Source organism: Prionailurus viverrinus, chromosome B1 (genome assembly GCF_022837055.1).
Source record: "Prionailurus viverrinus isolate Anna chromosome B1, UM_Priviv_1.0, whole genome shotgun sequence".
Classification (NCBI taxonomy): Eukaryota; Metazoa; Chordata; class Mammalia; order Carnivora; family Felidae; genus Prionailurus; species Prionailurus viverrinus.
Window position 1 is genome coordinate 113,254,226 of NC_062564.1, and position 27,307 is coordinate 113,281,532.

A 27,307-nucleotide genomic window follows, 5' to 3' on the forward strand; every position below is an offset into this window, starting at 1 on the left:
TGGGGTCTTTGGGAGGTATTTAGGTTTAGATGAAGTCATGAGGGTGGGACCCTCATGATGGGATCAATGCTTGATGATAAGAGGCACCAGAAAGCTCTCTCCCTCGGCTATGTGAGGACACAGGGAAAGGCAGCCATCTGCAAGCCAGGCAAACAGCCCTCTCTAAAACAGGAATCTGCGGTGCCTTGGTCGGAGACTTCTCAGCCCCCAGAACGGTGAGAAAATAAATTTCTGTTGCTTAAACGACTCAGTCGATGTATTTATTATGGCAGCCTAAGCCAATACACATGTAAAGGATATCAAAAATAACTAAGGACTCCATGTAACTTCTCCATGAAATTTCTGCTAAATGGTAATTAGAGGTAACAGTGTGGGCACTTCACTGGATGTGAAGTCACCTTTCTGTGTTTTGCTGTTTAATCTGTCCCTGCGTAAGGAGAGGAAAAAGTAAAAGAGGAGTAGTTCCTTGATTAATCACATACCGACATTCATCAGCCACGGACCGATGTGGCTCACGCGCAGAACTATTAAAAGTCATAAATCATACCTGACATCCTTTTTGAAACTTCTCTGGGGTTATCCAGTCTTCAAGCATCCTCAGAATGGAAACGCCCTATGGTGGAAAAGAAGAGCAAATTGAACTAGTAAAGGATACCAGTGACCACTGTCGTGACTAGTATTTCATGATCATATGTGTGAGATTATCTCTTCAATATGACTCCACTAAATTACTTGGCTATAGCTCCATGGTTTTAAAATAAAACTAGCATTTGGCACACCTCCTGTATCTATGCTTCTAAAATAACAAAAGGTCAAGAGTAGTTGATAAAGGGGCCATCATTTCAGAGACTTGGGGGTTAAATAATTATTGCACTTCATCAAATGAACCAGCAGATGGAGCTTTTCTAATGAAAGAGAACCGTTAGAAAGACTTCGAAAACTCTTATTTTTCAGTGAATTAGGAAAGTAATTCCATGATAAAATTCTGGCTACTTCTTAAATTTATTTCAATACTTTTCAAAATACTACATTTTGTGGAAATAGTTGAGGAATTATCTGGTCAAATAGTTTAATATAGATACATCATTTAGGTATAAAATCCTTTTCAAAAGTAGTTCATCTCATTTGGTTTTATTTTGTCTGAAGAATCTAATGAATACTTCTGCTCTCTACTTTCTCTGCACATGTTATAAGATTAATACTAAAATGCACTATTGAGGGGCGCCTGGGTGGCGCAGTCGGTTAACCGTCCGACTTCGGCCAGGTCACCATCTCGCGGTCCGTGAGTTCGAGCCCCGCGTCAGGCTCTGGGCTGATGGCTCAGAGCCTGGAGCCTGTTTCCGATTCTGTGTCTCCCTCTCTCTCTGCCCCTCCCCCGTTCATGCTCTGTCTCTCTCTGTCCCAAAAATAAATAAACGTTGAAAAAAAATTATTAAAAAAAAATGCACTATTGATAAATTTTTATACCCATTTTCAAGTAACTTGCCGGAAGAACATGTGCTTCTCCCCATCTGTTAGCAATTTTTACTGCAATTTATTAAGTATAAATTATTTTTGCACAGAGAAGGCTAAAGGCTTAGAACATTTATTTCTGACCTAGTATCTTAAACCCATGGAATATCTAGGACTCGGAAAGAAACCGATGTAATGAAATATAAACATCTCCATGTGAGTAATTAGAATATCCTGTAAGTGGCCTAGAAATGTTCACTTTAACAGAAATATCAAAGGATCATTAGCAATATGAAAGAAAAATGAGAAAAGAAGCCTAAAAAGATGCTGTGGGAATGACAGGGAAAGCCAAAATTATGATGCTATAAATGTGAAGTAGCCATCTATAGAAGGCTTTTCTCACGTAAGCCATTTTATCTAGTATTCATTTTAATAATTAAAATATTTTGTCTTAAACAAAACTCGGTATTATCCAGAATAACAAGCTGTATTCATTTCCAGTGGCTTTTGAGCAACTTAGCATAGTGGGTAAACCTTGAGCAGCAAAAGGGAAATAACTACATCATGCTGCATGCAGGCATGAGTACACTTGGAGGAGGAGCTGTAGGAAGGAGACGCTGTGGGAGAACACGGGTCGCTGCAGACCTTCAGTAGTTTTGCAAAAAAAAAAAAAAAAATTCTTGGATAAAAATGCCCCGTCTGCAACATGCTAATAACGTCATCTTTATGTCTTATATAAAAATGGATGAAAGGAATTCCTTCCAACTGAGTTGGGTTTCAGTTCTTCCCGGAAGCACTAAAAGATTCTATAGAAAAGATGTCCCCATATATGGTGTTTTCCAAAGACCACATAGCAGAACAAGAAGATTCACTGTCTTTTAAAAAATCAGATAAAAGAATTTTAAATCTGAAGCTTAAAGTGTACATGTTCAGTTAGAATGAGAGAGGCTATAAACAAAAGTGAAGGGAGAAATCTTTCAAAGTCTGATTCAAAGTCTTGTGACAATGACCAGCATCGATCGTTTTGACCGAAAAGTACCAACTACTGAATATTCAGCATCCAGAATAAGTTCCACACTGTTTCCTAAAGCCCATGAGCATAGTCTAACCTTCTTACCGTTTTTAGGCATTTACTAGAAGTCACTAAACAGGAAGATGCTCACAACAATGCCCTATCTTCCCCACCTTGCTATAGGATATTCCATCAAAGACAGATGTTATTTCAGCAGGAGTTGTCACAGTGACAACAATTGGGTGCGAAGACATCAAAGAATCGTCCTCTTGTACAGGTAACACGTCTTCAAGTAACATCTGATCTCTCTGAAACGACACAACGCACCAAAGAAATACAGCACTTCCTCTATACTGATCCATATTTCAAAATATCAGTGATATAAAATTGGGGGAGAATAAATACAAATTGCTCAAATTACTTAAGACAAGCGTTAGGTGTCCAAATGAATCACATGTTGCACTGATTCATCTGCATGGATTCCATTCCCTTCTTCTAGTATAATTCCTTTGACTTCGCCCCTATGTGACAGGCCAAGAAGACACAAGCATCTGTGAATTCTGTCTCTGCCACTTCTGTGTGACTTTCAGACATGTGCCAAGCTTTTCAAGCCCTATTTCCGCACCTGTGCAATGGGCATGTTACCGCCTCACACCTTTGTTCTCAGAATTAAGTGAGGATACATGTTGATCTGCCAAAAACTAATGTTCGGGATTTCTTTTTTTCAGTCAACTAATCATTAGAATTTGGATGATTCATAATTAATCAAAGAAAATATTAGCTTTTGCCATAGTTCATCATCTTCTCATTCCAATACTATGTTTTCTTGGCAAAATACAGTGGTTGAGAGGTCTAGCCATCTAGTCAGACTTCCACAGCTCATAACTCAATTTTTGCCATTTTCTAGATACGTAGGTTTAAGCAAGCTCCCGCACCCATCAAATAGCGATAATAATGGCATCTACTTTTTGGAATTGTTAGAGAATTCAATGAGATAATGCATGGTAAGCATTTGGCATAGTCTCTGGTGGAGTGAAACCCAACACATTAGCTGCTATGATTATTTTGATTCATAATCAATTAGATTCTGAAATCTCATTCTGTTAAATCATTACTTAAAAAAAAATCAAAAGCCTTATTGGTCTTCTTTTATTAAAAATATTCCCCAAAGAGGAGCATACTATATTTACATTTTCCAATTTTGTGATTTCCATTTGTAATAGACAAGGTACTATTGTCAAGTGATGATTGCCAATCAAGGTAATTTTGATCTGGACTTAAAACTTTGTGCACCTTTTATTTTATTTTATTTTTTTCCAATATATGAAATTTATTGTCAAATTGGTTTCCATACAACACCCAGTGCTCATCCCAAAAGGTGCCCTCCTCGATACCCATCACCCACCCTCCCCTCCCATCAACCCTCAGTTTGTTCTCAGTTTTTAAGAGTCTCTTATGCTTTGGCTCTCTCCCACTCTAACCTCTTTTTTTTTTTTTCCTTCCCCTCCTCCATGGGTTTCTGTTAAGTTTCTCAGGATCCACATAAGAGTGAAAACATATGGTATCTGTCTTTCTCTGTATGGCTTATTTCACTTAGCATCACACTCTCCAGTTCCATCCACATTGCTACAAAGGGCCGTATTTCGTTCTTTCTCATTGCCATGTAGTACTCCATTGCTTTGTACACCTTTTAGATGCAGAACGCATTCAGGTCTCAGGGTCAGGAAATTTGACTCTAGTCTTAGTTGTGCTACCAATTTTCTATGTGAGATTGGAAAGTTAGATTACCTTCCTGGGCATCAGAGTTTTCACCTGTAAAGTGAAGCTCCACTATTGTGGTACTTATCAGGCTCTCTTACAGTCTGTCTTTTTATTTATCTGTCCCCTCTACCCACCATACCCTTAACTGGGAGCTCCTTGAGGGCAAGAACTATGTTTTTTTTCAGTTTTGGATACTCTGTAGTGTTCACTAAAGATAGAAGACTGAATGAGTGGATAAAGAATGAATGAATGGGGGCAACTTGGGTGGCTCAGTTGGTTAAGTGTCCTCTTCTTGGTTTCGGCCTGGGTCAGGATCTCACAGATCGTGATTTTGAGCCCCACATCAGGCTCCATGCTGACAATGCGGAGCTTGCTTGGGATTCGCTCTCTTTCCCTCTCTCTCTGCCCTTCCCCTGCTCATGCTCTCTCACTCTCTCTCTCTCTCTCAAAATAAATAAATAAACTTAAAAAAAAAGGAATGAATGAATGATGATGAATGGGTGAATAAATGAGTTGGGCCATGTGATTAAATTTCACTTAAGAACTGCATACTAAATTCTTTTGAAATTTCATTGGTGTTTTGAAATACTGAATTGGAATATTAAAATGTTATATATATAAATAAAATATATATATATATGACAGCAATTTAAAATGTTATACTTTCTTGCGATACCTTGATATAAGTATGGCATCAGGATATTTTATACAAAATAAAGGACAACATATTTTTTCATTTATATAGTTTAGTTTCAATAAATTACAAAATCAACAATTTTCAACATATATGAGTGATTCCCAACTAGTGGAATGTTTGTCCCCCAGGGAACATCTGGAAACATGTGGACACATTTTTGGTTTTACAACTGGGGAGGGAGGGTTACTTGTATCTCTATATGGGCCAGGGATGCTCTTAAATATCCTACAATACACAGGACAGCCTCCACCACTATCAAGCACTCCTGAATTATCTGGGCCAAATTTCAGTAGTTCCATGGTTGGAAAACCCTGATGTAGATTAAAAGTTCTAAAGCAGGAATTGTTGCAAGTTAACTTCTTCATTTTTTAAGATAGCTTGTAGAATCGGCCAAAGGCTTCAAGTTTGTCTTTTTATTTTTTCCAGTAGAGGGCGGTAGTCTTATAGTACACAACTTTCTGTAATTCTCTACTTTTACACATCTACACATTTACACTTTCATATATACTAACAGACAGGCATACCTACACCATCTAAATAGAGATAAAGACAGATTTAGCTTTTCAGAAAAAAATCTTTAGGGTTCCCAGACGCCTTTGTTCCAGGCCCCTCAGGGACATAAGGTAAGATAATGGTAGTTACATGTATTTTTAGGAGCTTTTAAGCTTACAAGAGAGAGAACAATGTTCTTCTTTTATAGAGGAGAGAACCAACTCAGGATACGTCACTTGCTCAAAGTCACATTCTCTGTAACACTAAGTTTATGCTCTTATTTCTTTACCACACTATTTCACCATAAGGTAAGTGGTTTGCAAAATGAGAGATTTTTCAAAGGACTAGCACTACAGACACTTAAATATAGAGCTGCGTTGCCTAAGCTCACTATGTTTTTTTTTTCTTACTTTGACACATGTTATTAAGGGACTCTGTCAAGGATATCCTCAGACTGGGCTGGTCAATTGCTCTCCAAGACCTTGGCACTCACCCTAAGCCAGATAGAGTTCAGTGGAGCTGACCGATTCTACTCCATACACACAACGGGCTTGGCCCCCCAATTCACCATTGCACCAGGCCCCTGACTCGGGGACATTGTCATTGTGTACAGGTCTCAGTCACTTTCATGAGGAAAATAGACATTTGGAGCTTATGTGTTTAGGGCTCACCATTTGCCACTCTTTTTCTGCTTGGTTTACTCCCAGGAACTCAAAGAAGGAAGCAAAGCCTTCATTCAGCCACAAGTCTTCCCACCATTCCATGGTCACAATATTTCCAAACCACTGGAATTAAAAGTAATAAAGAGATGGTTAAATTGTTATGCTTGTGGTAGAGAGGCCTAGACAATTTCAATACGTTTATTCGTCCATGAAAATGTCACTTGACACAGAAGTGGCAGGCATTGTACTTAATTAGCATTTATTTCCTGCATTATTTCTCCTGATTTTTTTCCACTTCTCCTGATTTTTAAATGATCTTAAATTCTCTTTCGTTTATTGCCTTTATTTTAGTATCACCGGGACTATTTAAAGTCATAGCAAAGACTCCTGTATACTTACTACAGGCAAAACAATGTGTCTTAAAAGGTTTTTATGGTAAAATATTTAGTAGCACTAAGAAAGACTTTCAAGCAGGATTTTCTGGTTGGCCGTTTTTTATTTATCAAGTTATAATTAATTTCAGTTATTCCTATGGTCTTAAGCTACTTTTTTTTTAATTTTTTTTTATTTTTTTATTTTTTTTAATGAAATTTATTGACAAATTGGTTTCCATACAACACCCAGTGCTCATCCCAAAAGGTGCCCTCCTCAATACCCATCACCCACCCTCTCCTCCCTCCCACCCCCCATCAACCCTCAGTTTGTTCTCAGTTTTTAACAGTCTCTTATGCTTTGGCTCTCTCCCACTCTAACCTCTTTTTTTTTTTCCCTTCCCCTCCCCCATGGGTTCCTGTTAAGTTTCTCAGGATCCGCATAAGAGTGAAACCATATGGTATCTGTCTTTCTCTGTATGGCTTATTTCACTTAGCATCACACTCTCCAGTTCCATCCACGTTGCTACAAAAGGCCATATTTCATTTTTTCTCATTGCCACGTAATATTCCATTGTGTATATAAACCACAATTTCTTTATCCATTCATCAGTTGATGGACATTTAGGCTCTTTCCATAATTTGGCTATTGTTGAGAGTGCTGCTATGAACATTGGGGTACAAGTGGCCCTATGCATCAGTGCTCCTGTATCCCTTGGATAAATTCCTAGCAGTGCTATTGCTGGGTCATAGGGTAGGTCTATTTTTAATTTTCTGAGGAACCTCCACACTGCTTTCCAGAGCGGCTGCACCAATTTGCATTCCCACCAACAGTGCAAGAGGGTTCCCGTTTCTCCACATCCTCTCCAGCATCTATAGTCTCCTGATTTGTTCATTTTGGCCACTCTGACTGGCGTGAGGTGATACCTGAGTGTGGTTTTGATTTGTATTTCCCTGATAAGGAGCGACGCTGAACATCTTTTCATGGGCCTGTTGGCCATCCGGATGTCTTCTTGAGAGAAGTGTCTATTCATGTTTTCTGCCCATTTCTTCACTGGGTTATTTGTTTTTTGGGTGTGGAGTTTGGTGAGCTCTTTATAGATTTTGGATACTAGCCCTTTGTCCGGTATGTCATTTGCGAATATCTTTTCCCATTCCGTTGGTTGCCTTTTAGTTTTGTTGGTTGTTTCCTTTGCTGTGCAGAAGCTTTTTATCTTCATAAGGTCCCAGTAATTCACTTTTGCTTTTAATTCCCTTGCCTTTGGGGATGTGTCGAGTAAGAGATTGCTACGGCTGAGGTCAGAGAGGTCTTTTCCTGCTTTCTCCTCTAAGGTTTTGATGGTTTCCTGTCTCACATTCAGGTCCTTTATCCATTTTGAGTTTATTTTTGTGAATGGTGTGAGAAAGTGGTCTAGTTTCAACCTTCTGCATGTGGCTGTCCAGTTCTCCCAGCACCATTTGTTAAAGAGGCTGTCTTTTTTCCATTGGATGTTCTTTCCTGCTTTGTCAAAGATGAGTTGGCATACGTTTGTGGGTCTAGTTCTGGGGTTTCTATTCTATTCCATTGGTCTATGTGTCTGTTTTTGTGCCAGGTCTTAAGCTACTTTAAAAAACAAGCAAAAATTTGAGGGGCATCTGGGTGGCTCAGTCGGTTAAGGGTCTGACTCTTGATTTTGGCTCAGGTCATGATTTTGTGGTTTGTGGGTTTGAGACCCGCATCAGGCTCTGCACTGACAGAGCCTGTCTCCCCCTCCCCTGCTTGTGTGTGCACTCATGCTTTCCCTCTCTCTCTCTCTCTCTCTCAAAATAAAAAAAAAAATTTAAAAAAAAGCTGATTTGATGCTAAAATTCTATACCTGATGCACAAGTTCATGGGCAACCACACTGGCCACCCTCTGCCGGTTTGATGAAGCTGATTCCTGAGGGTCATAAAGCAAATTTGTTTCTCTGTAAGTGATGAGTCCCCAGTTCTCCATAGCCCCGGTGCCAAAGTCTGGAATAGCGATTTCATCTATGGAAAAAGAAACAGTCCCATGAGAAATACTTCTTTGCATTTGTTTATAACATTTCTTACCAAATTAAGTTCTTTGGATGAATGTGTTTTAAAAAGGCTAAAAATAATTTCTTAGAATAAAAAACAATAATCTATTTGTGTGAACTATTCGATCTTCATGCACTCAAACTTTCCATGGAATGTTTCCTGTTGACTCCAGATATCAATGTGTCTTCTATTTTTCAAAGAAGGATACTAATGGAAATGCTCTTTTCAGTCCTCTATAATTTTATGTCTTTGTCTCTGTCTGTACTTCATTTTTATTAGAAGTGCAGGGCTTCGAAGTACACAGAGATATATTTCTATCCAGGGATGCAGAATATTAGAGAATATAAAATTCCACTTTTTCCCTATTTCTGTACAATTTATCAGCTCGATTCCCTACTAATTGAATAGGGTCCCATCCATTTGTGTGCACTAAAGAAGTTGGGTCAACACGAAATAAACTGTATTCTTTCTCAATTCTCTTCCAGACCTACCATGTCGGGTTCTACCAGGACTTTCTATTCTTTATTTTTGTTTGGGCCCATAATCTTAGATATAATGATAGGAAGAAGTGGTGCTGATCAGTTCCATGTTAAATCGCAAAAGGGAAAATATTGAGCTTGATTAGTGGACAGGATGCAATTTCTTCAGTTAATGAACTATAATAAAAAAATGTAATTTCTCTATTAGCACCCAGAATTTCAATGATTCTAGTTAAAATAAGGATTCCTAAACCTTTTTATAAAGAATGAAAAATGGGTATATTATCTTCAATAAAAATCAAGATTACAGCAGTTTTCTTTTTGTGTCATCGTCATTCTTAGGTTTGGCTATTTTGTCACAAGAACACCCACTTAAAGGGTTTAGAACTATTCCGTCCAAGGACCAATATTTTCTATAACATTATGGAGTATAATCTGTACCTAATCTTTGAACAAAAGGACTTTTTTTTGTGACCTGGTTTCTCTAGTGAGTATTAACGTTATAATTAATGAACTCTAGTGTAGTGTTTAATAAACACTACACTAGAGATCAGGAGGGAACAAATGCAGAAGTCATCGGTAAAAAAAAAGTCTAGGAAACAGTTAATTCTGAAAGGGTTGAAATGCATTTTAAAGTATAAAGAAGGAGTAAGGGAGAATGAGGAAGAGAAAAGGAGCAGAGAGAATAAATTTCTAAGAGCTCCACTTCCCACTTTATCCTGGGTGGTACAAGTGAGATAAAGAGAGAAGAGACTTTTAAATTGATGTGCTTAACATTTTATTAAATATTATTCTGATTTTGATGAAAAGTTGTTTCTCTTCCTGTCTCTCTGTAATAGTTGGGAGCTGATGCCATTGAAGAGAAAACGGACCATCTACAAAGGTGCTCAGAGCCACAGCTATTCCCACTCAGAGAACCTGGTTTCCCAGTCACTTTGCACTGCTAATTTGTTAAAGTACAGGCATAAATTGAAATGGAGAAATAAATTTTGGGTTGGTTGGCATTCTTGTTGCCTCCATTTTATCCCTACAGACATCTATATGGATGTTTCATTTAAAGTCTTTGCAAATACCACGCAAGCTTACTAATAAAGCATTTTTGCTGTTGGTAGAAGTGTCATATCCACACCATTTCGATTATAGCCTTATTTTTATTTTAAAAAGAAAACGTTCCCCCCCCCCATTAGAAAATAGATATATATTTTTTTTCATTCTAACTGCTGGAGAATCTAGAATTAGTCTTGTCCAATGGAAGGACGGGAAGAACATAGGACTCCGATAGCATCATTTATCTCTTTTAGTTATGAACTCATTGATGAGAGAGCAGCAATGTAAGCTATTGGAACAGTAATGACTTTGAAATCAACTAATCTAGGTTGCTATTTCTGGCTCCATTATTATCAGCGTCTGCAGTTCCACACAATACTTTAATCTTTATTTGGAAGTAAAAGTCTTTGCATTTAACAGGTAAGAACAGAGTAAGTATGGACATTATTCTTGGAGGAATCCAAAATGCGTCTTTCAGGGTCTAGTAAATATTAGACACATATTTTAGGCATATAATAAAAAGACTAAGGGGTGACTATTAACTGAAAATGCTAAACCTGGAGGAAATGATTTAACTTAGGTGAAAGCAAAGGCAATATTAAAAATAAGAAAATAAAAAATGAGTCTCACCTAATTTAGGAAGAGCATAATCCATAGCAAAGTATTCTTCAAAATAATCAAACACAATTTTAGTTATGGTTGCAGCATATTCAGCTGTGTGCTTTTGCTCTGGCTGGACATATATAGTGAGCTATTAAACAAAACACAAAAATTCAGTGAAAATTATTCTTTGTTTGATAAAACACAAAAACTATGACATATAACATAGTGGAGAGAAGGTGAGCTTTGGGGCCAGGTAGAGACTTGTTTGAATCCCAGGTCTTTATGGTTTTGGACAAATCACTTCACATCTCTGAGACTGATGTGTAAAGGAAATTATGCTATATAACATTCTGAGTAATTTCAATAACTAGAAATTATGTAAGTCGCAACAGTTGGCATAGTGTCCAATATATTTTTTAAATGTTATTACTTTTTTCTATTTAGAACATATATTCTTAATATCTATGTGTACCTATTTTTCTATCAATTTCCTTCTCTCTCTCTCTCTCTCTCTCTCTCTCTCTCTGTGTGTGTGTGTGTGTGTGTGTGTGTGTGTAATCTGCCTTTGAGGAAATGAGTCATGTGATTTTCTCATCTAAAGAGCCCTTAGATACATTTTTTTTTGCTTGCACTATTCATTACTGTCCAAATTACCCTTTTGATATTTTAACTATTTTACTCCCAGAGTCTAAAATATAGTGATTCAAAATTTTCTGAGAGGGAGGCATCTTGACAAACTACACCAATTCTCTATTTGTGTGCCTATGACATGATTTATAAATCAAATCCGAGTATAAAATTTTTACCCCCCAATTTCATGTATGACCAGAATAGCCAACACAATATTGAGGGAGAAAAACTAAGTTGGAAGATTGATACTACCTGACTTAAAGACTTACTATAAAGCTATACTAATCAAGACAATGTGGTATTAGCAAAAGAATAGACAAATAGATCAGTACAACACAGTAGAGGGCCCAGAAATAGACCCAATAAAAATAGTCAAATGATCCTTGACAAGGAAGCAAAGGCAATACAATGGAATACAGATCATGTTTTTAACCAATGGTGCTGGAACTGAACTTCCACATGCAAAAAAATGAATTTAGATACTGACCTTACACCCTTCACAAAAATTAACTTAAAATGGATTGCAGACCTAAATGTAAAATGCAAAACTGTACAATTCCTAGAAGATAACATGGGAGAAAACTTAGATGACCTTGGGTATGAAGATAACTTCTTGCAACACCATGAAAGAAATAATTGATGATTTGGACTTCATTAAAAACTTCTGGTCTGTGAAAGACAATGTCAAGAGAATGAGAAGACAAGCCACAGACTGGGAGAAAATATTTGCAAGAGACATATCTGATAAAGGACTGCTACCCAAAATATACAAAGAGCTCTTAAAATTCAACAAGAAGAAAACAAACAAGCTGATTAAAACATGGGCCAAAGACCTTAACAAACACCTCATCAATGAAGATACAGAGTTTGCAAATACGTACACAAAAAGATGCTCCCCATCGTATGTCATCAAGGAGATGCAACAGTAAGGTACGACTGTACACCCACTAGAATGCCAAAATCTGGAACACTGACAACAACAAATGCTAGCAAGGACATGGAGTTCCCATACATTGCTGCTGGGAATGCAAAATGCTATAGCCGCTTTGGAAGACAATTTGGAAGTTTCTGACAAAACTAAACATACCCTTACTATATGATGCAGTAATTATGCTCCTTTGTATTTACCTAAAGATTTTAAAACATGTCCAACAAATACTTGCACGTAAATGTTTATAGCGGCTTCACTCACAATTCCCAACACTTGGAAGCAACCAAGATGTCCTTCAATAGATAAATAAACTGTGGCCCATCCAGACAATGGAATATTACTCTGTGCTAAAAAGAAATGAGCTATCAAGCCATGAAAAGACAGGGAGAAACCTTAAATACATATTACTAACTGAAAGAGGCCAATCTGAAAAGGCCTCGTACTGTATCACTCCAACTATATTAATTTTGGAAGAGGCAAAACTATGGAGACAATAAGGAGATCAGTAGTCGCTAGGGGTTAGGAAGTGGAGGAAGAAGGAAATATGAATAAATGGACAACAGAGGATTTTTGGGGCAGTGAAAGTAATCTGTAGGATATAACAATGATACAAAAATAACATTATACATTTGTCCAAATCCATAGAATGTACAATGCCAAGAGCGAACCCTATGGTAAACTATGGATTTTGGATATTATGATGTGTCAATGTAGGTTCATCTTTGGTAAAAAAAAAAAAAATGTACTATTTGGAGGAGTGATAGTGATAATGGGGTAAGGGATGCATATGTGGGGGCAGGAGGTATATGTAAAATCTTCATACCCTCCCTTCAATTTAATTGTACACTTAAAAACTTCCCTAAAAAAAGTCTTTTAAAAGTAACTTTGAGGAATTCAAGTGAAGCGTACTTGCTAAATTTATGGCCAGATTCAAAACCCTCAAGTAAAGCAAAATATGCAGTCATTTGGTAAATCCAATCCCATCTACCTAATGGCACAGGTGACCCATAATTTTAAAAAAGGAAAAAAGAAAGAGAAATTATGCCTACTTTCTTCCTTTATTATGCCAAAAGCATTGTTAATTTTGGTATTCTTATAGGCACGGATCTTGAGCCATTTTTTCTCAGCTGTGAACAACAGTGGAAAGATCCAATAATTTAATGGACAAATACCAGAGTGCCTGGGTGGCTCAGTCAGTAAAGCATCTGACTCTTAATTTCGGCTCAGGTCATGATCTCATGGTTAGTGGGATCGAGTCTTGAGTCAGGCTCTGTGCTGACAACTCAGAGCCTGCTTGGGATTCTCTCTCCCCCTCTTGTTCCACCCCTCCCCGACTCATGTGCGCGCACACACACTCTCATTTTCAAAATAAATAAACATTTTGTAAAAAGCAAATAAAGGACAAGTACTGAAAGATCATCCCTGAAATTACCAGTGCTGGTTCACTGTTCCCACATCCACTGGGTCATTGACATTCTTGCTTTATTTGCAAAAGTAAAGATGTGTTCATCTTCATCTCTAAAGGCAACACTATTCACACAACTATCATCACAACATCCTTTGAGGTTTGTTTTTGGTTTTTTTTCAGCTGTCAGGATAGATGATACATTTTCTCACTGTTTTCTCTTTCTATGGAAACAATGACATGCATTTTCCAAGAAGTTCAGTGAAACTAAGGATCCAGTCGGTGGCCACTGTATAGAGCAGAGGTAGTTGCCCCCTGTAAAATCAAAACTATCATGACTAGACAGGATGGCTCCATTAGATGCAGAAATTCTGAGAATTTTTCATCTGTGAATTAATTAGGGTGTCAAAACTCCCTCAGAATTTCTACTACATCTATTCTCATTAAAAAACTTCAGGAAGATAGTTCCATCATGACTTCCTCCACTGTTATTGACACCCTACTTCTGTGCCACACATAATGTTTGAACAATGAAATGTTGAGAAAGAGGGAGAAAGAGGAAGAAGCGATAACAGTGAGTCCCTAGACTCACCGTTGAGAGTTAAGAGGAAGAAGAGATAACAGTGGGAACCCCAGGTGGAAAATGGGGAAGAGAAAGACTGTGCTCTTTATACCAGATCTTCTTTCCCATGCTAGTGGATCAACTCCCTTTAAGCACAATGCTTCTGAGACAACATATTCTGTTTTTTCTCACTCTCTAGACTTCTGTTGGTAGATTGATATTAATGTGGATTCAATCAATGAAAGTAGTCCTTTCTTCTTTTGTTTCTGAGAAACTCAAGCCCCCAGAGCTATGTTCTGTCTTCATAGTCTAACCAGTCTGAAGATCACATGGGATCCATGACCCTTATTTTGAAGGGTCATCGATCATATTTTATGACCATTGCTCTGATCAACTGAGCTAAGCAATCGCAGAATATACAGATTCAGACATTAATCTGGTAACATAACCAGCCAAAGTTTATCTACAAGCGTGTCCTATCTGCTATATATAAAAAAAACCATATTCTTAAAGATGGCCAACTGCCAACATGGTGTGCCATTTGAAGCTTCAAAATCCTCTCATGTGGCATCCATTTCATAGCAGGTCATCTGTGATGTTCAGATTTGCTGATTCAAGCGTTCTTCCCTCTGCTGCTGCCTTCACTTGTCCTCTGCTCAGCCCTTCCTGCTCTCTGACCTCATCTTCAACTCATGCTCCATCTGTATCTCCCGCTCCCTTCTGTGGGCTTTAGTAAAGGTGGCTAGCCTTCCTCCACCATCAGCCACCATCTGTCCACGACAGAGTTCAGGAAATTACCCCGAATTGTCATCACTTTGAAATAATTGCCATCTTTCTTGTTTATGTGTTTGCTTTACTGTGATGATTTTTTTAAAGTATATGACTGGCAATATTGAAACAGCTTGGAATGAGAAAGAAGAGATGCGTGCATATTCTTTCTTCTTGCCTTCTGAGTCATATATCTTTTATTATTCAAGGACTCTATTAAAGGTCAAATATCAAGTTTATATACAAGCTTTACAACCTTATATATAAATACAAAGTTTGTAAGGCTCTAAGAACCTAATTTGTATGCATATATTTAGTTTGCAGAGGCAAGTTCCCCAAGTAAATTAAATGACCAAGGTATACCACTGTTGGATACCATGAGTCATATCTCAAAATACTGAATCTATGGAGCTAGTGTCCTATTTAAAGTCTGTGCCTTCTAATGCATATATTCAGCTGATTATTCTTTTGGGAAGAGTGATACATCTGAGTTATCGTTGTTGTTGTTACTTTTCTCTGATCATACGGGAACTGCCTGTAAAGAAGGCTTGCAGAGTTCTTAATATTGTCCCTTTCATTCAAGGATCTCCAGGAATTTGAGAGGAGGAATTTACGTCCATGAGAATTAGGAACCTGATTGGTTGCTGCCATTTCCTTTATGTGTCATCATTATGATTAATCATTAGTCCCACGGAGTACTTTAAAATTTCCAGGTAATGGAAGAAGCACTTTCCATGCAGTGTGTCACTCTATGCATCACTTCTGTGAATCTGAGACTATTAACAGTAATAGAATATTTTGCATCACTGACAAGTTTCACTACTCCAGTTTTCACAATGATAAAATCCAAAGAGTTCTGAAAATATAAAGCTTTTTATGTGTTCAGAGCAAACTAATTTTGCAGACTCATCTGACCTGAACAAATGATAGTTTTTTCTAATCTTTATTTTTCTCACCACAAAAACAGTGCTGCAGAAATCAGTATTTCTCTTTGACTGTAAGGTGCTGCCCCAGATCCTGCTGTAGTTATTCAAGACTATGCAGTATTTGTACCATTTGACCTTCACAAATCAGAAAATTGCTGAATTTTAACATGCAACTAGCCACATGGTTTTAGAGAAGAATTGTAGACCTCTACATCAGACTTCACAGTTTGAAGGGTTTTAAAAAGAAACTTCCTTGTGTGTACATGAGACCAATGAAGACTAGGGCAAAACTGACTAGGATTCAGCCCAAAGTTTGGTTTTTACTGTATCATACTGCCTCTTTTCTCTACCCTAAGAATGACACCTGACTTTCCCTAGCTGCAAAATAGGAATAACAGCACCTATCTAGTGTGGTTGTGAACATAAAATAAGCTAGTATATGAAGCAGTGTTTGACACGTGAGAGTTTTATGCGTCCCATCGAGAAGACTAGTATCATTGCAGGTAATGTACTGAATTATTAACCTCTGTGATTTTCTTTGTCTGCACTTCCTTATAGGTGAGCGATATCCACATTACCAGTAGAATATTAAGAGAATACAAGGGGGAAAAAAGTGGAGTTTTTCACTTCCAAAATAGGCGTTTCATGCCCACACAATAAAATTGAAAGCCAAAAGCTTTTGACTTGCAAAAGTCTCATTAGAAAGGCTTTTAGGGACTGCTGGGTGGCTCAGGTGGTTAAGGTTAAGCGTCTGACTCTTGATTTTAGCTCAGGTCACCATCTCACTGGGAGATCGAGCCTGGCATCAGGCTCTGTACTGACAGCACAGAACCTACTTCGGATTCTTTTTCTCCCTCCCTCTCTCTCTGCCCTTCCCCTGCTCATACTCTCTAAATAGACAGTCAGACAGACAGACAGACAGACAGACAGACATAGAAAGCAAGCAAGCAAGAAAAAAGCTTTTTAGAAAAAAAGCAGAAGGCCAAGAAAAAAAGCAAACCATAGAACTTATGCTGTAACAATGGACAGGAACGAGAACAGAGGAAGATCCAGACAGCTTTCCCTCAAAAAATTACAAGACAGTTACTTGTGCCAGTTCATTTGAGTCAAAATTTAAGTTGTTTGGTGCCTGATGATTACAACTGCTGCAGAATTTTCTTAGAACAAAAACCAAACATTAAAGAAGTCTAACTTACCTCATAGAATTTTATATTTTAAATTAGTATTATGTTTATCTTTTTGTAAATTTAAATAAAGAATATGAATCATTAGCAATTTTCTATGGCTTCCTGGATTGAATACACACTTTGGGGGAAGATTAAGAGCCATTAATTTCGAATAGCCCTTCCAATAAAGGAAGGCATCTTTTTAAAAAACTCATAAAAATGTTATTGAAATTAAACTCATTCTGAAAACTTTACAAAGCCACAGCAAACATGTCTTTTTAAAATAATAAAATAAACCTATGTCAAAAACACTTCTGAGGCAGAAAATTGTCATTAGAAGGAGAACTGCTACAGGTAAGATCCACTGGCGAATATGACAATGAGTGGTCAAAGTTTTAAGGAGAAATAGGATATGTACATAACTTTTAATTATCTCTCCCTGCATATACTTATTAATTGCTGAGGTGGCTATAATATATATCCATAAATTCTTTGATAGTCCTCCCTCCAGGAAGTGGAGTTTAATCCCTTTCCTCTTGGGAATGGGCTATACTTAGTGATCACTTGTAACAGATAGAATATGGAAAAGAAAAATAGTAATTTATACTAGGGAAACCTGGCAGATACCACCTGAACCAAATGACCAAAGCTGGCATCACCAAGAATAAGTTGTGTTGATAGCATGTGTCCCCTGATATGATCTAATGAGAAGTGTACCTTTTCTCTGAGGTATTTTCCCTCCAAATCCAAAACCCCACTCTAATCATGAGAAAACTTCAGGGATATTGTACAAAATATCTGACCAGTCCTCTTCAATAATATCCAGATTATTAAAAACAAGGAAAGATGGAGAAAATGTCTTAGACTAGACAAAATTAAGGAGACATCATGACTAAATACGATGTAGTATCATCTATTGGATCCTGGAACAGAAAAAACACATTAGTGGAAAAACTGGTAAAATTAAAATAAAGTCTGTAGTCTAGTTAATAGTTTTGTACAATTGCTAATATCTTAGTTTCGATGAATGTATGATAAATGGTTTTGTAAGACGTTAACTTTGGAGGAAGCTGGGTAAATGTTACATGGGAATTCTTTTGTATCTTTGCAACACCTGTACATCTAAAATTATTTCAAAATAAGAAGTTTAAAAATATATGAGTATGAAAACAATAAAACTTATTTCTAAGAAGACTATTTTCATGTAGGAGAATGCATAAATTAAAATCCATGGCATAAAACCAAAAACTGCTCTAAAATATAAAGTTTATTTTAAAAAGCCCCATGATATACATATTCCCTGCCCTCAATCTTTCCAATCCAGACAAATGGACCAAGCCAGAAGCAAGTAAGAAGACACAGGCAGTAGGAAGGATTCATTCAAAGGTATAATTCTATTCAGGAATCATCCTATAACATTTTGGAAGCAGGCACAATACAACCTCTTCCACTGAGTCAATCAAATTAATATGGTTATAGTATAAAACTAATTAAATGGACAATACCACCCTCTCTTAGTGAGTAGTCCCCCTCAACTTCCTCCGTCTGATCATGAAAGCCAGGGAATTTGACTACAGTTGAATTAATCTCTAGCAAAGTAACTGCTCCTTTTTTGCACATCCCTCTTTACAAAAGACGGAGGTCAAAAGCCCAAAGAAACCCAAGTCCTAATTAGAACCTACTGTTTCTCAGGAACGGGGTCACTCTTACCATTTAATTTGTCCTGAATTTGGTTCCTGGAAGACTAGTGCCAAGCTAAAAAGTCTAGCAAAGTTATTGAGGTCATAGGTCAAATGTACTTCAGATGGCATCACAAAACTAATAACTTAGAATGATTTTTACATATGGTAATATAGGCAATTTTCCTTTTTTTTTTTTTTTTAACATTTATTTGTTATTGAGAGACAGAGACAAAGCATGAGCATGGGAGGGGCAGAGAGAGTGGGAGACACAGAATCCGAAGCAGGCTCCAGGCTCTGAGCTGTCAGCACAGAGCTTGATGCAGGGCTTGAACTCACAAACTGTGAGATCATGACCTGAACTGAACACAGACACTCAACTGACTGAGCCACCCAGGCACCCCTAATTTTCCTTTTTTCTACTTGCTTTCTTCCAGCCACATTTTCTTTTCTTTTTTTTTTTTTTTTTTACGTTCTCCTACAAATGGACCTTGAGAGCTTGTTTGGAGGTTCTAGCAGGGGAGCGCAGCTACTCGTATACCCTTGACCGAAGAACGGTCCTCGTCTATCGGGGAAGGTCGTCCTCTTCGACCGAGCGCGCAGCTTCGGGAGGGACGCACATGGAGCGGTGAGGGAGGAAGGGGACACCCGCCTAGCCAGCCAGATCAGCCGAATCAACCCTGGCGATCAATGGGGTGACAGATGTCGCAGCCAGATCGCCCTCACATCCCACATTTTCTATAATGTATGGGTATTAAACCTATAACTTAAAAATATATTCATAATCCACGTTGTTGTGGATTTGAAAATGGAATGCAATACAGCCCAATAGAAGACTTTGAACTAACCTAAGAGGTTAATGACATGTTTATCAAGGATATTGCTTCCCAAAATTTGACTCCTATATAAACAATAGAAGTACATTTTATTGATAGTTCGGGAGTTAATTCAGAAGTCATATAATTTTGTACTACATTTTGTACTAATTGTTTTTCTAGAGTAGAATCCAGTGATTTCATTTATTTTATTTTTTCATCCCCCATAAATTATTTATTTTATAACTGGAAGTTTGTACCTTGTGACCCCCTTCACCCATTATATGTACCTCCCACACCCTCCTCTGGCAACAACCAATAAATTCTCTGTATCTACAAGCCTGTTTTTTTGGTTTGTTTTTATTTTTGTTTTTTAGCTTCCACATGTAAGTGAAATCATACAGTGTTTGTCTTTCTCTGACTTATTTCACTTAGCATAATGCCTTTGAGATCCACCTATGTTGTAACAGGTGGCAAGACTTCTTTAATGGCTGAATAATATTTCTGAGTGTGTGTGTGTGTGTGTGTGTGTGTGTGTGTATTTATATACTTGTCCATCAACAGACACTTAAGTTGTTCACATATCTTGGCTATTGTAAATAATGCTACAATGCAATGGAAAAAAGACAGTCTCTTCAGCAAGTGGTGTTGGGAAAACTGGACAGCAACATGCAGAACAATGAACCTGGACCACTTTCTTACACCATACACAAAAATAAACTCAAAATGGATGAAAGACCTAATTGTAAGACAGGAAACCATCAAAATCCTGGAGGAGAAAACAGGTAACAACCTCTTTGACCCTGGCCATAGCAACTTCTTACTACACATGTCTCTGGAGGCAAGGAAAACAAAAGCAAAAGTGAACTATTGAACTTCATCAAGATAAAAAGCTTCTGCACAGCGAAGGGAAGAATCAACAAAACTAAAAGGCAGCCTACAGAATGGGAGAAGATATTTGCAAATGACATATCAGATAAAGGGTTAGTATCCAAAAATCTATAAAGGACTTATCAAACTCTACACCCTCCAAAAAACAAATAATCCAGTGAAGAAATGGGAAGAAGACATGAATAAACATTTTTCCAAAGAAGGCCTCCAGATGGCTAACAGACACATGAAAAGATGTTCAACATCCCTCATCATCAGGGAAATACAAATCAAAACCACAATGAGATACCCCCTCACACCTGTCAGAATAGCTAAAATTAACAACTCAGGAAACAACAGATGTTGGCAAGGATGCAAAGAAAGGGGAACACTTTGCACTGTTGGTGAGAATGCAAACTGGTGCAATCACTCTGGAAAACGGTATGGAGGTTCCTCAAAAAATTCAAAATAGAACTACCCCACAACCCAGCAATCATACTACTAGGTATTTTTCCAAAGGATACAGATGTGCTGATTTGAAGGGTCACATGCACCCCAATGCTTACAGAAGCACTATCAATAATAGCTAAATTATGGAAGGAGTCCAAATGTCCATCAACTGATAAATGGATAAAGATGTGGAATATTACTCGGCCATCAAAAAGAATGAAATCTTGCCATTTACAACAATGCAGATGGAACTAGAATGTATTATGCTAAGCAAAAAAAGTCAGAGAAGGACAAATACTATTTGATTTCACTCATACGTGGAATTTAAGAAATAAAACATATGAACATAGGGAAGGAGACAAACCATAAGAAACCCTTAAATACAGAGAACAAACTGAGGGTTGCTGGAGGGGAGGTGGGTGGGGGGAATGGGCTGAATGGGTACTAAGGAACACATTTGTTGGGATGAGCACTAGGTGTTATACATAACTGAAACCATTATTACACTATATCTTAATTAACTTGGATTGAAATAAAATTTAAAAATAAAAATAAATAAAATATAGTAAATTAAATTTTAAAAATAATGCAGCAATGAACACAGGGGTGCATATATCTGTTCAAGTTAGTATTTTCATTTTATTTGGATAAATACCTGAAGATATTACTTAAAGATTTTACTGACTTTAAAACCCTGAAACAATCAACTAAACCTAAAAAAGTCCTCAGGAGATTTCTTACCAACAGAGTTGTAAAAAGTCTTTCCATCAAAGGCTAGCCTCAATTATTGCTAAATTTTATTTTTCAGGACTGAATCAAAATGCATGCAAATAATATTCAATAAAGGAAATATACAAAGTTAAAAGTCTTTTGAGCTACCTTCCAAACTCAGTTACCTTTCTTCTTAACAGTTTTTTTGGGATGAATCCTCTATTCCAATTTTTTCTCATGAGCAGCAAGGACATTTTAAGCATAACGAATGGTTCAACTACTAATACCTGCTGTGTAAATAATACCTGCTAGTAAACAATTCAGAAGAATATAGGTCTGGATTCTATGTTTATTGATATAAAGGAACTTTTGCCAGAATGGTGAACATACCCAAGGGTTTAATTAGGGTACTACTGATTGTTGATTGCACAATATAATCCGATTATGAATAGCAAGTGATTAATGTACCAAAATAATACTGTCAGAAGCAAAGTATCTTTTGATTCATGAAATTTCTACTAAAAGTATCGCATTACACAAAAGCTACCTAGTTCCATTTTTTAAAAACTGAAATAGAAGTATAGGGACTTTGGGTCAAGATGGTACAGTAAATTAAAAATTTGATGTACCCCCACATACTGAAATGATAGATGCAATGGAAAAATGGGAAACCAACAAGACATATCAGGACTTTAAACAACACAAATATCTCCATGAACTTGATAAAAATACAAAGCAGATGGCAGGACTGAAGCCATAAGCTTATCGGTAATTAGTAACGGGTTACTGGGGATCAGAGCCAGATTATGCTTTGGAAATCGTGTTTTATTTTAAACTTGAACTACTGATTTCTGATTGTTTTCTCATAGCTTTCTATTTTATGGTGATCATATCTTCTTGAATCTGAGAGTAATAATTAAAGGTTGTACAGGTGAGAAAGTTTAATTTTTTATGGCTTTTTTTGGAATTCTCTTTAGTTTCCCCAATCATTACTTTTGGCCCCCAGAGTGTTTTTTTGTTTATTTGCCTTGGATTTTCTTTTATGTTGTTTGTTTTCCTCAGATGCCTGTTTATCTTAAGCTGTCTGTTCAGCTCTAAGAATGTAGTACTGAGGCTGGTTTGCATTTCCATTGATGTCACATTTAAGTATATTTAAGTAGGTCGGTTTCCCCTTAATTTTTTCTAGAATGGGAGACTGTACTGGGGTACCTGTGCTTGAGTGTTAACTGTTAGATTTCAATTTAGAGTGAGTGGGTAGGAAAAGCCAGGCAGGGAACCTCTCAAATGCCAATGAGGCAGAATTTACCATAAATTGGCATTCATACTAGATGCCTTGCAAGTTCTCTAGTAAGGGTTCTGTCTACCTTTTGTAGAAAACAGCCCTACCAGATTTTGCAGGAGGGAAAAATCTGGTTGCCTGTCTTCTGTAGATGGGGTGGAAGGGAAGGGCCCCTACTTTGTTTAGCTCCATGTTTCACTTTCACTGAATTCTCCCAACCCAGAGTCTCTGGGACGTGTCCAAAGAGATTATAGCATTCTGTTTCCCTTTTACCAAATAGATCATCAGAAAGCAATATATTATGACAATATTCATTTCCCACCCAAATGGTGAAAACTTAACCAAATTTACAACAGAATAGTATGCAGTCAGCTTTGATACTTAAGAAATATTTACCACTCAAAGATACCATTGGGATCTTCTGCCAAATTGTATTTTCCTTATGTCATCTAAAACCTTTATACAAAATCCACCATTAGAGCTCAGCTAACTAACTGGTATGGGCTCTGATGACTCATCCAGCCACTATCACACCTTACAAATAAATATCCTTGGTCAGAGGACCAGGTGCATTGGAAATGCAAACTCACCGTCACTATAGGAAATAACTCCAAGTACGCTGTCGGTTGCTGATGAGTTGACTGCATTTTCTTTTTCTTTTTCTTTTATTATTATTATTTTTTTAAATGCTTATTTATTTTTGAGGGAAAGAGAGCATGAGTGGGGGAGGGGCAGAGAGAGGGGGACAGAGGATCTGAAGCAGGCTCTGGGCTGACAGCATACAGCTGGAGTTCATGAACCATGAGTTCATGACCTGAGCCGAAGTCAGACGCTTACCTAAGTGAGCCACCCAGGTGCCCCTACATTTTCTTTTTATGCAATTACATCATCACTAGTGAATTGTTTAAGCCTTCTGCTTTGCCTTGTCATTTCCACCCAAAATAAAAAACTTGCCCAAAAAGCAATCATTAGGTTTTTAAAAAATTGGTGTAGAACACACCAGCACATGATGAAAAACATTCATGCAACTGAATTGCAGGTGATGAAGAAAGCACCTGCAGATAAAAATTCTATGACTGTGAGGAGTCTGTAAGAAAAACCAAGCTGAACTACTGCTTTCACCTCTATGTTAAGCAGGAGGAGTGCCAGCAAGGACATTCAGCACAATATAGAAAAAACAATTTCCTCTTTCTAGCAGCACTTCTTTCTTACCCCTACTATTATCTGTTAGCCCCCGGCAGTGCTCTTTATCGTGACTGAAGGTCACATCAAAGCAACACGTGTGGCAAGGGATGACAAAATTCATCATGATATACAACCCCTTTGAAAAGGTGTTAGGACATTCCCTCATTTGCTATAATTTGGTTACAGTAAAGGCAGCATGCTGGAAACCACGCTCGACTCCTACTATACCAACATTAAGGTAAATTTCCTTAGGAGATAGTGTCACAGGAAATGGAGGAATTCATCCCTTCCCTCCAGTGATTGGTGAAGAGGTAAAGATATTTTCAGAATATCATATTTCAGAAGGTTTAGCAGCATACAGTATCCACCACTTGCCAGTTGGGTGATCTTGAGCAAATTACTTAAACATATTAAGTTTCGACTCTCTCATCTGTAAAATAGGAGTGATGATTTTTTTCCTTATAAAGTTATATTGCAAATATATATATATGTGTGTGTGTGTGTGTGTGTATATATATATATATATATATATATATATATATATATATAATAGATAGCACAGAGGTGGACTAACGGAAAGAAAATCAGATTAAGCAAGTGTTTAGGGCATGAGCAAAATGGGAGCCTTCAGAATGAGAAGAACAATTAGGTAAAAGTATTTGTGTTTTCAAAAGAAAATTATTGAATTAATCATCTTGATTTCTAAAAGCTTATTTATCTCTTACACTGTAAAAATATGCTTTTTGACACTTTGTTGTTATCTTATTTTGAATTGCATATAGGAATGGCATCACAAACTTTGAAGGATATTCATCTTCCTATGGTTTCCTCCTTCCTCTCTGGCCTCCATTCAGGACCCCACCCAAACACATATACTAACTACTTCACTAAACTGGGCATGCTCAAATATTTTAATATACTTGTGCTGATATACTTGGGAGCTAGCTTTAGATTTATAGTGAATTTTCCCTTTGAAAGAATTCAGAACTATTCATTCCTATGTCTGTCGTGTTTATTTTTCACATGTGTCCTTTAAGCTTATGATTTTCGATATTTTCAGTGCATCTATCATCAAGCTTATAGACCCTGATGACGAATGGGCTTTCTTAGTCTGTTAAGTCGGGGAGGGGGGGGGACATTAAAAAAATAGAAAATTAATGACAAATCCCTAGGTAGGAAATTTTTAAAAATATAATGGGACTCGGGGAACCTGGGTGGCTCAGTCAGGTAAGGCTCAGGTCATGATCTCATGGTTCATGGGTTCAAGCCCCACATTGGGCTCTGTGCTGATGCTGTGGAGCCTGCTTGGGATTCTCTCTCTCTCCCTCTGTCTCTGCCCTTCCTCTGCTCTCTCGCTCTCTCTCTCTCTCTCAAAATAAATACATAAACTTAAAAAAATAAAAAATATATAATGGGACTCACAGGTACTCCCCTTTTAGATATTCTGTCAACGCGGTCAAATTGATGTACAGCAAAGCACACCAGGTAGGTGCTCATAGGGACGGACTTCTTGAAAGTTGTTCTATTCCATTTATGGTCCAGTGACTCTTCTTTCTATTGAAAACAAAAGATAATCTTTTATTTATCAAAAGATCAGTCACAGACAAGACAAACAAATGATTCCTCCAAACCTGGGGTTTTAGTCAGAAGTCCTTTGTCAAAGCTTAGGGGTAAAACTTCCTCTTACCCATGAATGGTGATATTGAAAAAGACTAACGGAAATGGCACTTAATTTTTAGACCTGTGAAAGAGTGATTGAACTATACACTGTATGAGGTTTCTCAGGGAAAACACAACTTTGACTAGGATATAGGAATTCTTCTGTCTTTCTACATTAAATATACAATCCCAACCATGATATTTGAGGGGATAGCAGATCTGTCAATGAAGAAAAGGCTAGTGCCCAATGCCTCACACAAAGGAAGAACTAAGCAAATGTTTGTTCAGGGAGGGCAATTGCTGTACCAGGCATAGCAGGATGTTGGGTTCTCTTTTCCATCTCTGATGCCTACATCAAAGACCCAAGGTATCATCACTAAAGTCACTGTCTTGATTATCACGGACAGAAGAATTTCATTACTGATGCCACTACTGACTCCATCTGTCTGGTTTTCTGCCCATGCCGGCTTTGCCTTCCTCTTCCCCAATCACCAGGCCTAATATTCCATCCACATATACTTGCCCAATTCGTGCTACCCACTGTTTAAATATTTCCATGTGCCTTGTAGTCACACAGTAAGTCACCGCAGTGGGAAGCTTTCAAAGGGGCTTAAGTGAGGAAGGTTGGACTAGAATCGATGCCTCATTGACAAGCAAGCATGGGTGTGCAAGTGCTTGTAGAGAAGTATCTGAACGCCAGCAAAGTTACTCTAGTAACCACTACTAGTGAGAACTCCTAATGACCCAATATCCTTCTTCTTCCAGGACTATTGTCTGGAACTAGTAAGAGGTGAAGAATATAGTCTGCGAAATGAAAAGGTCCTCTGAGAGGTCTTAAGCAGAAGTTGGTAAGGTTTGCATCCTTTCTCCTCCCACCTGCCCTTCCCATCCCGACCAAACATTGAAAGGATCTTTTACCCTGGCCCAGCCTTTTGGGTCAGTGTGCCAGACTCTTTTAGTTTATCCTTTTCTCTTTCTTCTCCAGTCAAAGCTCAACTGCTCAGGTGCCTGACACCAGAATAAAACAAATTGATCAACTAATTCACATTGCAAGGCATGGATAGCTGACAATTTACTTTTGAACCCTCTTAAAGCTTTTGTTGGTTTTCCTTTGTTCTTGCTTTTCTGAGGAATGCTGGTCATTAAGAGGGATGAATTTCAATGATGACATTTCAGACAGTGGATCAGAACAATGGCAGATATAATGTAAGCAGGGTTTTTTTCTGGTATCAGTTAGAGGACAATTATATATAAGGATGGGACTGACCCTTTTACATGTCAATATATGTGCATTTATTGTATGTATAAGGTACAATAATCCCCAACTTTAGTTAGCTGCATGACTCTTTCTGTGGTTGAGGGGCAGTAATGGAGGAAAAAGTCTTATGCCAGTAATTACACAGACAGAACTTACTGGAGCCTACTTTTTTTTTTTTTTTTTTTAACATTTCATGATCACTATTTGTTCACTAGAAAATCTTTGGGCATGAGTTTCCCTGGAGTTGGCTTCTTTACTCCAATATTTAAGTGATGGATTTCTGCAGCAGGTCAGTCTTAAACACTGGGCTTCTATTTATCTGAAAATCAAGAATAGGCACTGGGCCCAAGAATGTTTTTCAGTCTCTAATTCCATGAGTTTGCCATTAGTCTGTCA

The 27,307-nt window shown here is 37.6% G+C and overlaps 1 protein-coding gene across 1 annotated transcript in view; it reads right to left on the bottom strand.

The window, feature by feature from the left end:
- ENPEP (glutamyl aminopeptidase) overlaps positions 1-27,307 on the bottom strand; it is an 87,500-nt gene that overhangs the window by 47,196 nt on the left and 12,997 nt on the right. Inside the window, exons 3-8 of the mRNA XM_047857149.1 lie at positions 25,417-25,548; positions 10,645-10,765; positions 8,304-8,458; positions 6,086-6,199; positions 2,638-2,772; positions 548-613 (exon numbers count right to left, since the gene is read on the bottom strand). Of these exons, the coding sequence (XP_047713105.1) occupies positions 548-613; positions 2,638-2,772; positions 6,086-6,199; positions 8,304-8,458; positions 10,645-10,765; positions 25,417-25,548 (723 nt within the window). The remainder of the gene's footprint in view (positions 1-547; positions 614-2,637; positions 2,773-6,085; positions 6,200-8,303; positions 8,459-10,644; positions 10,766-25,416; positions 25,549-27,307) is intronic.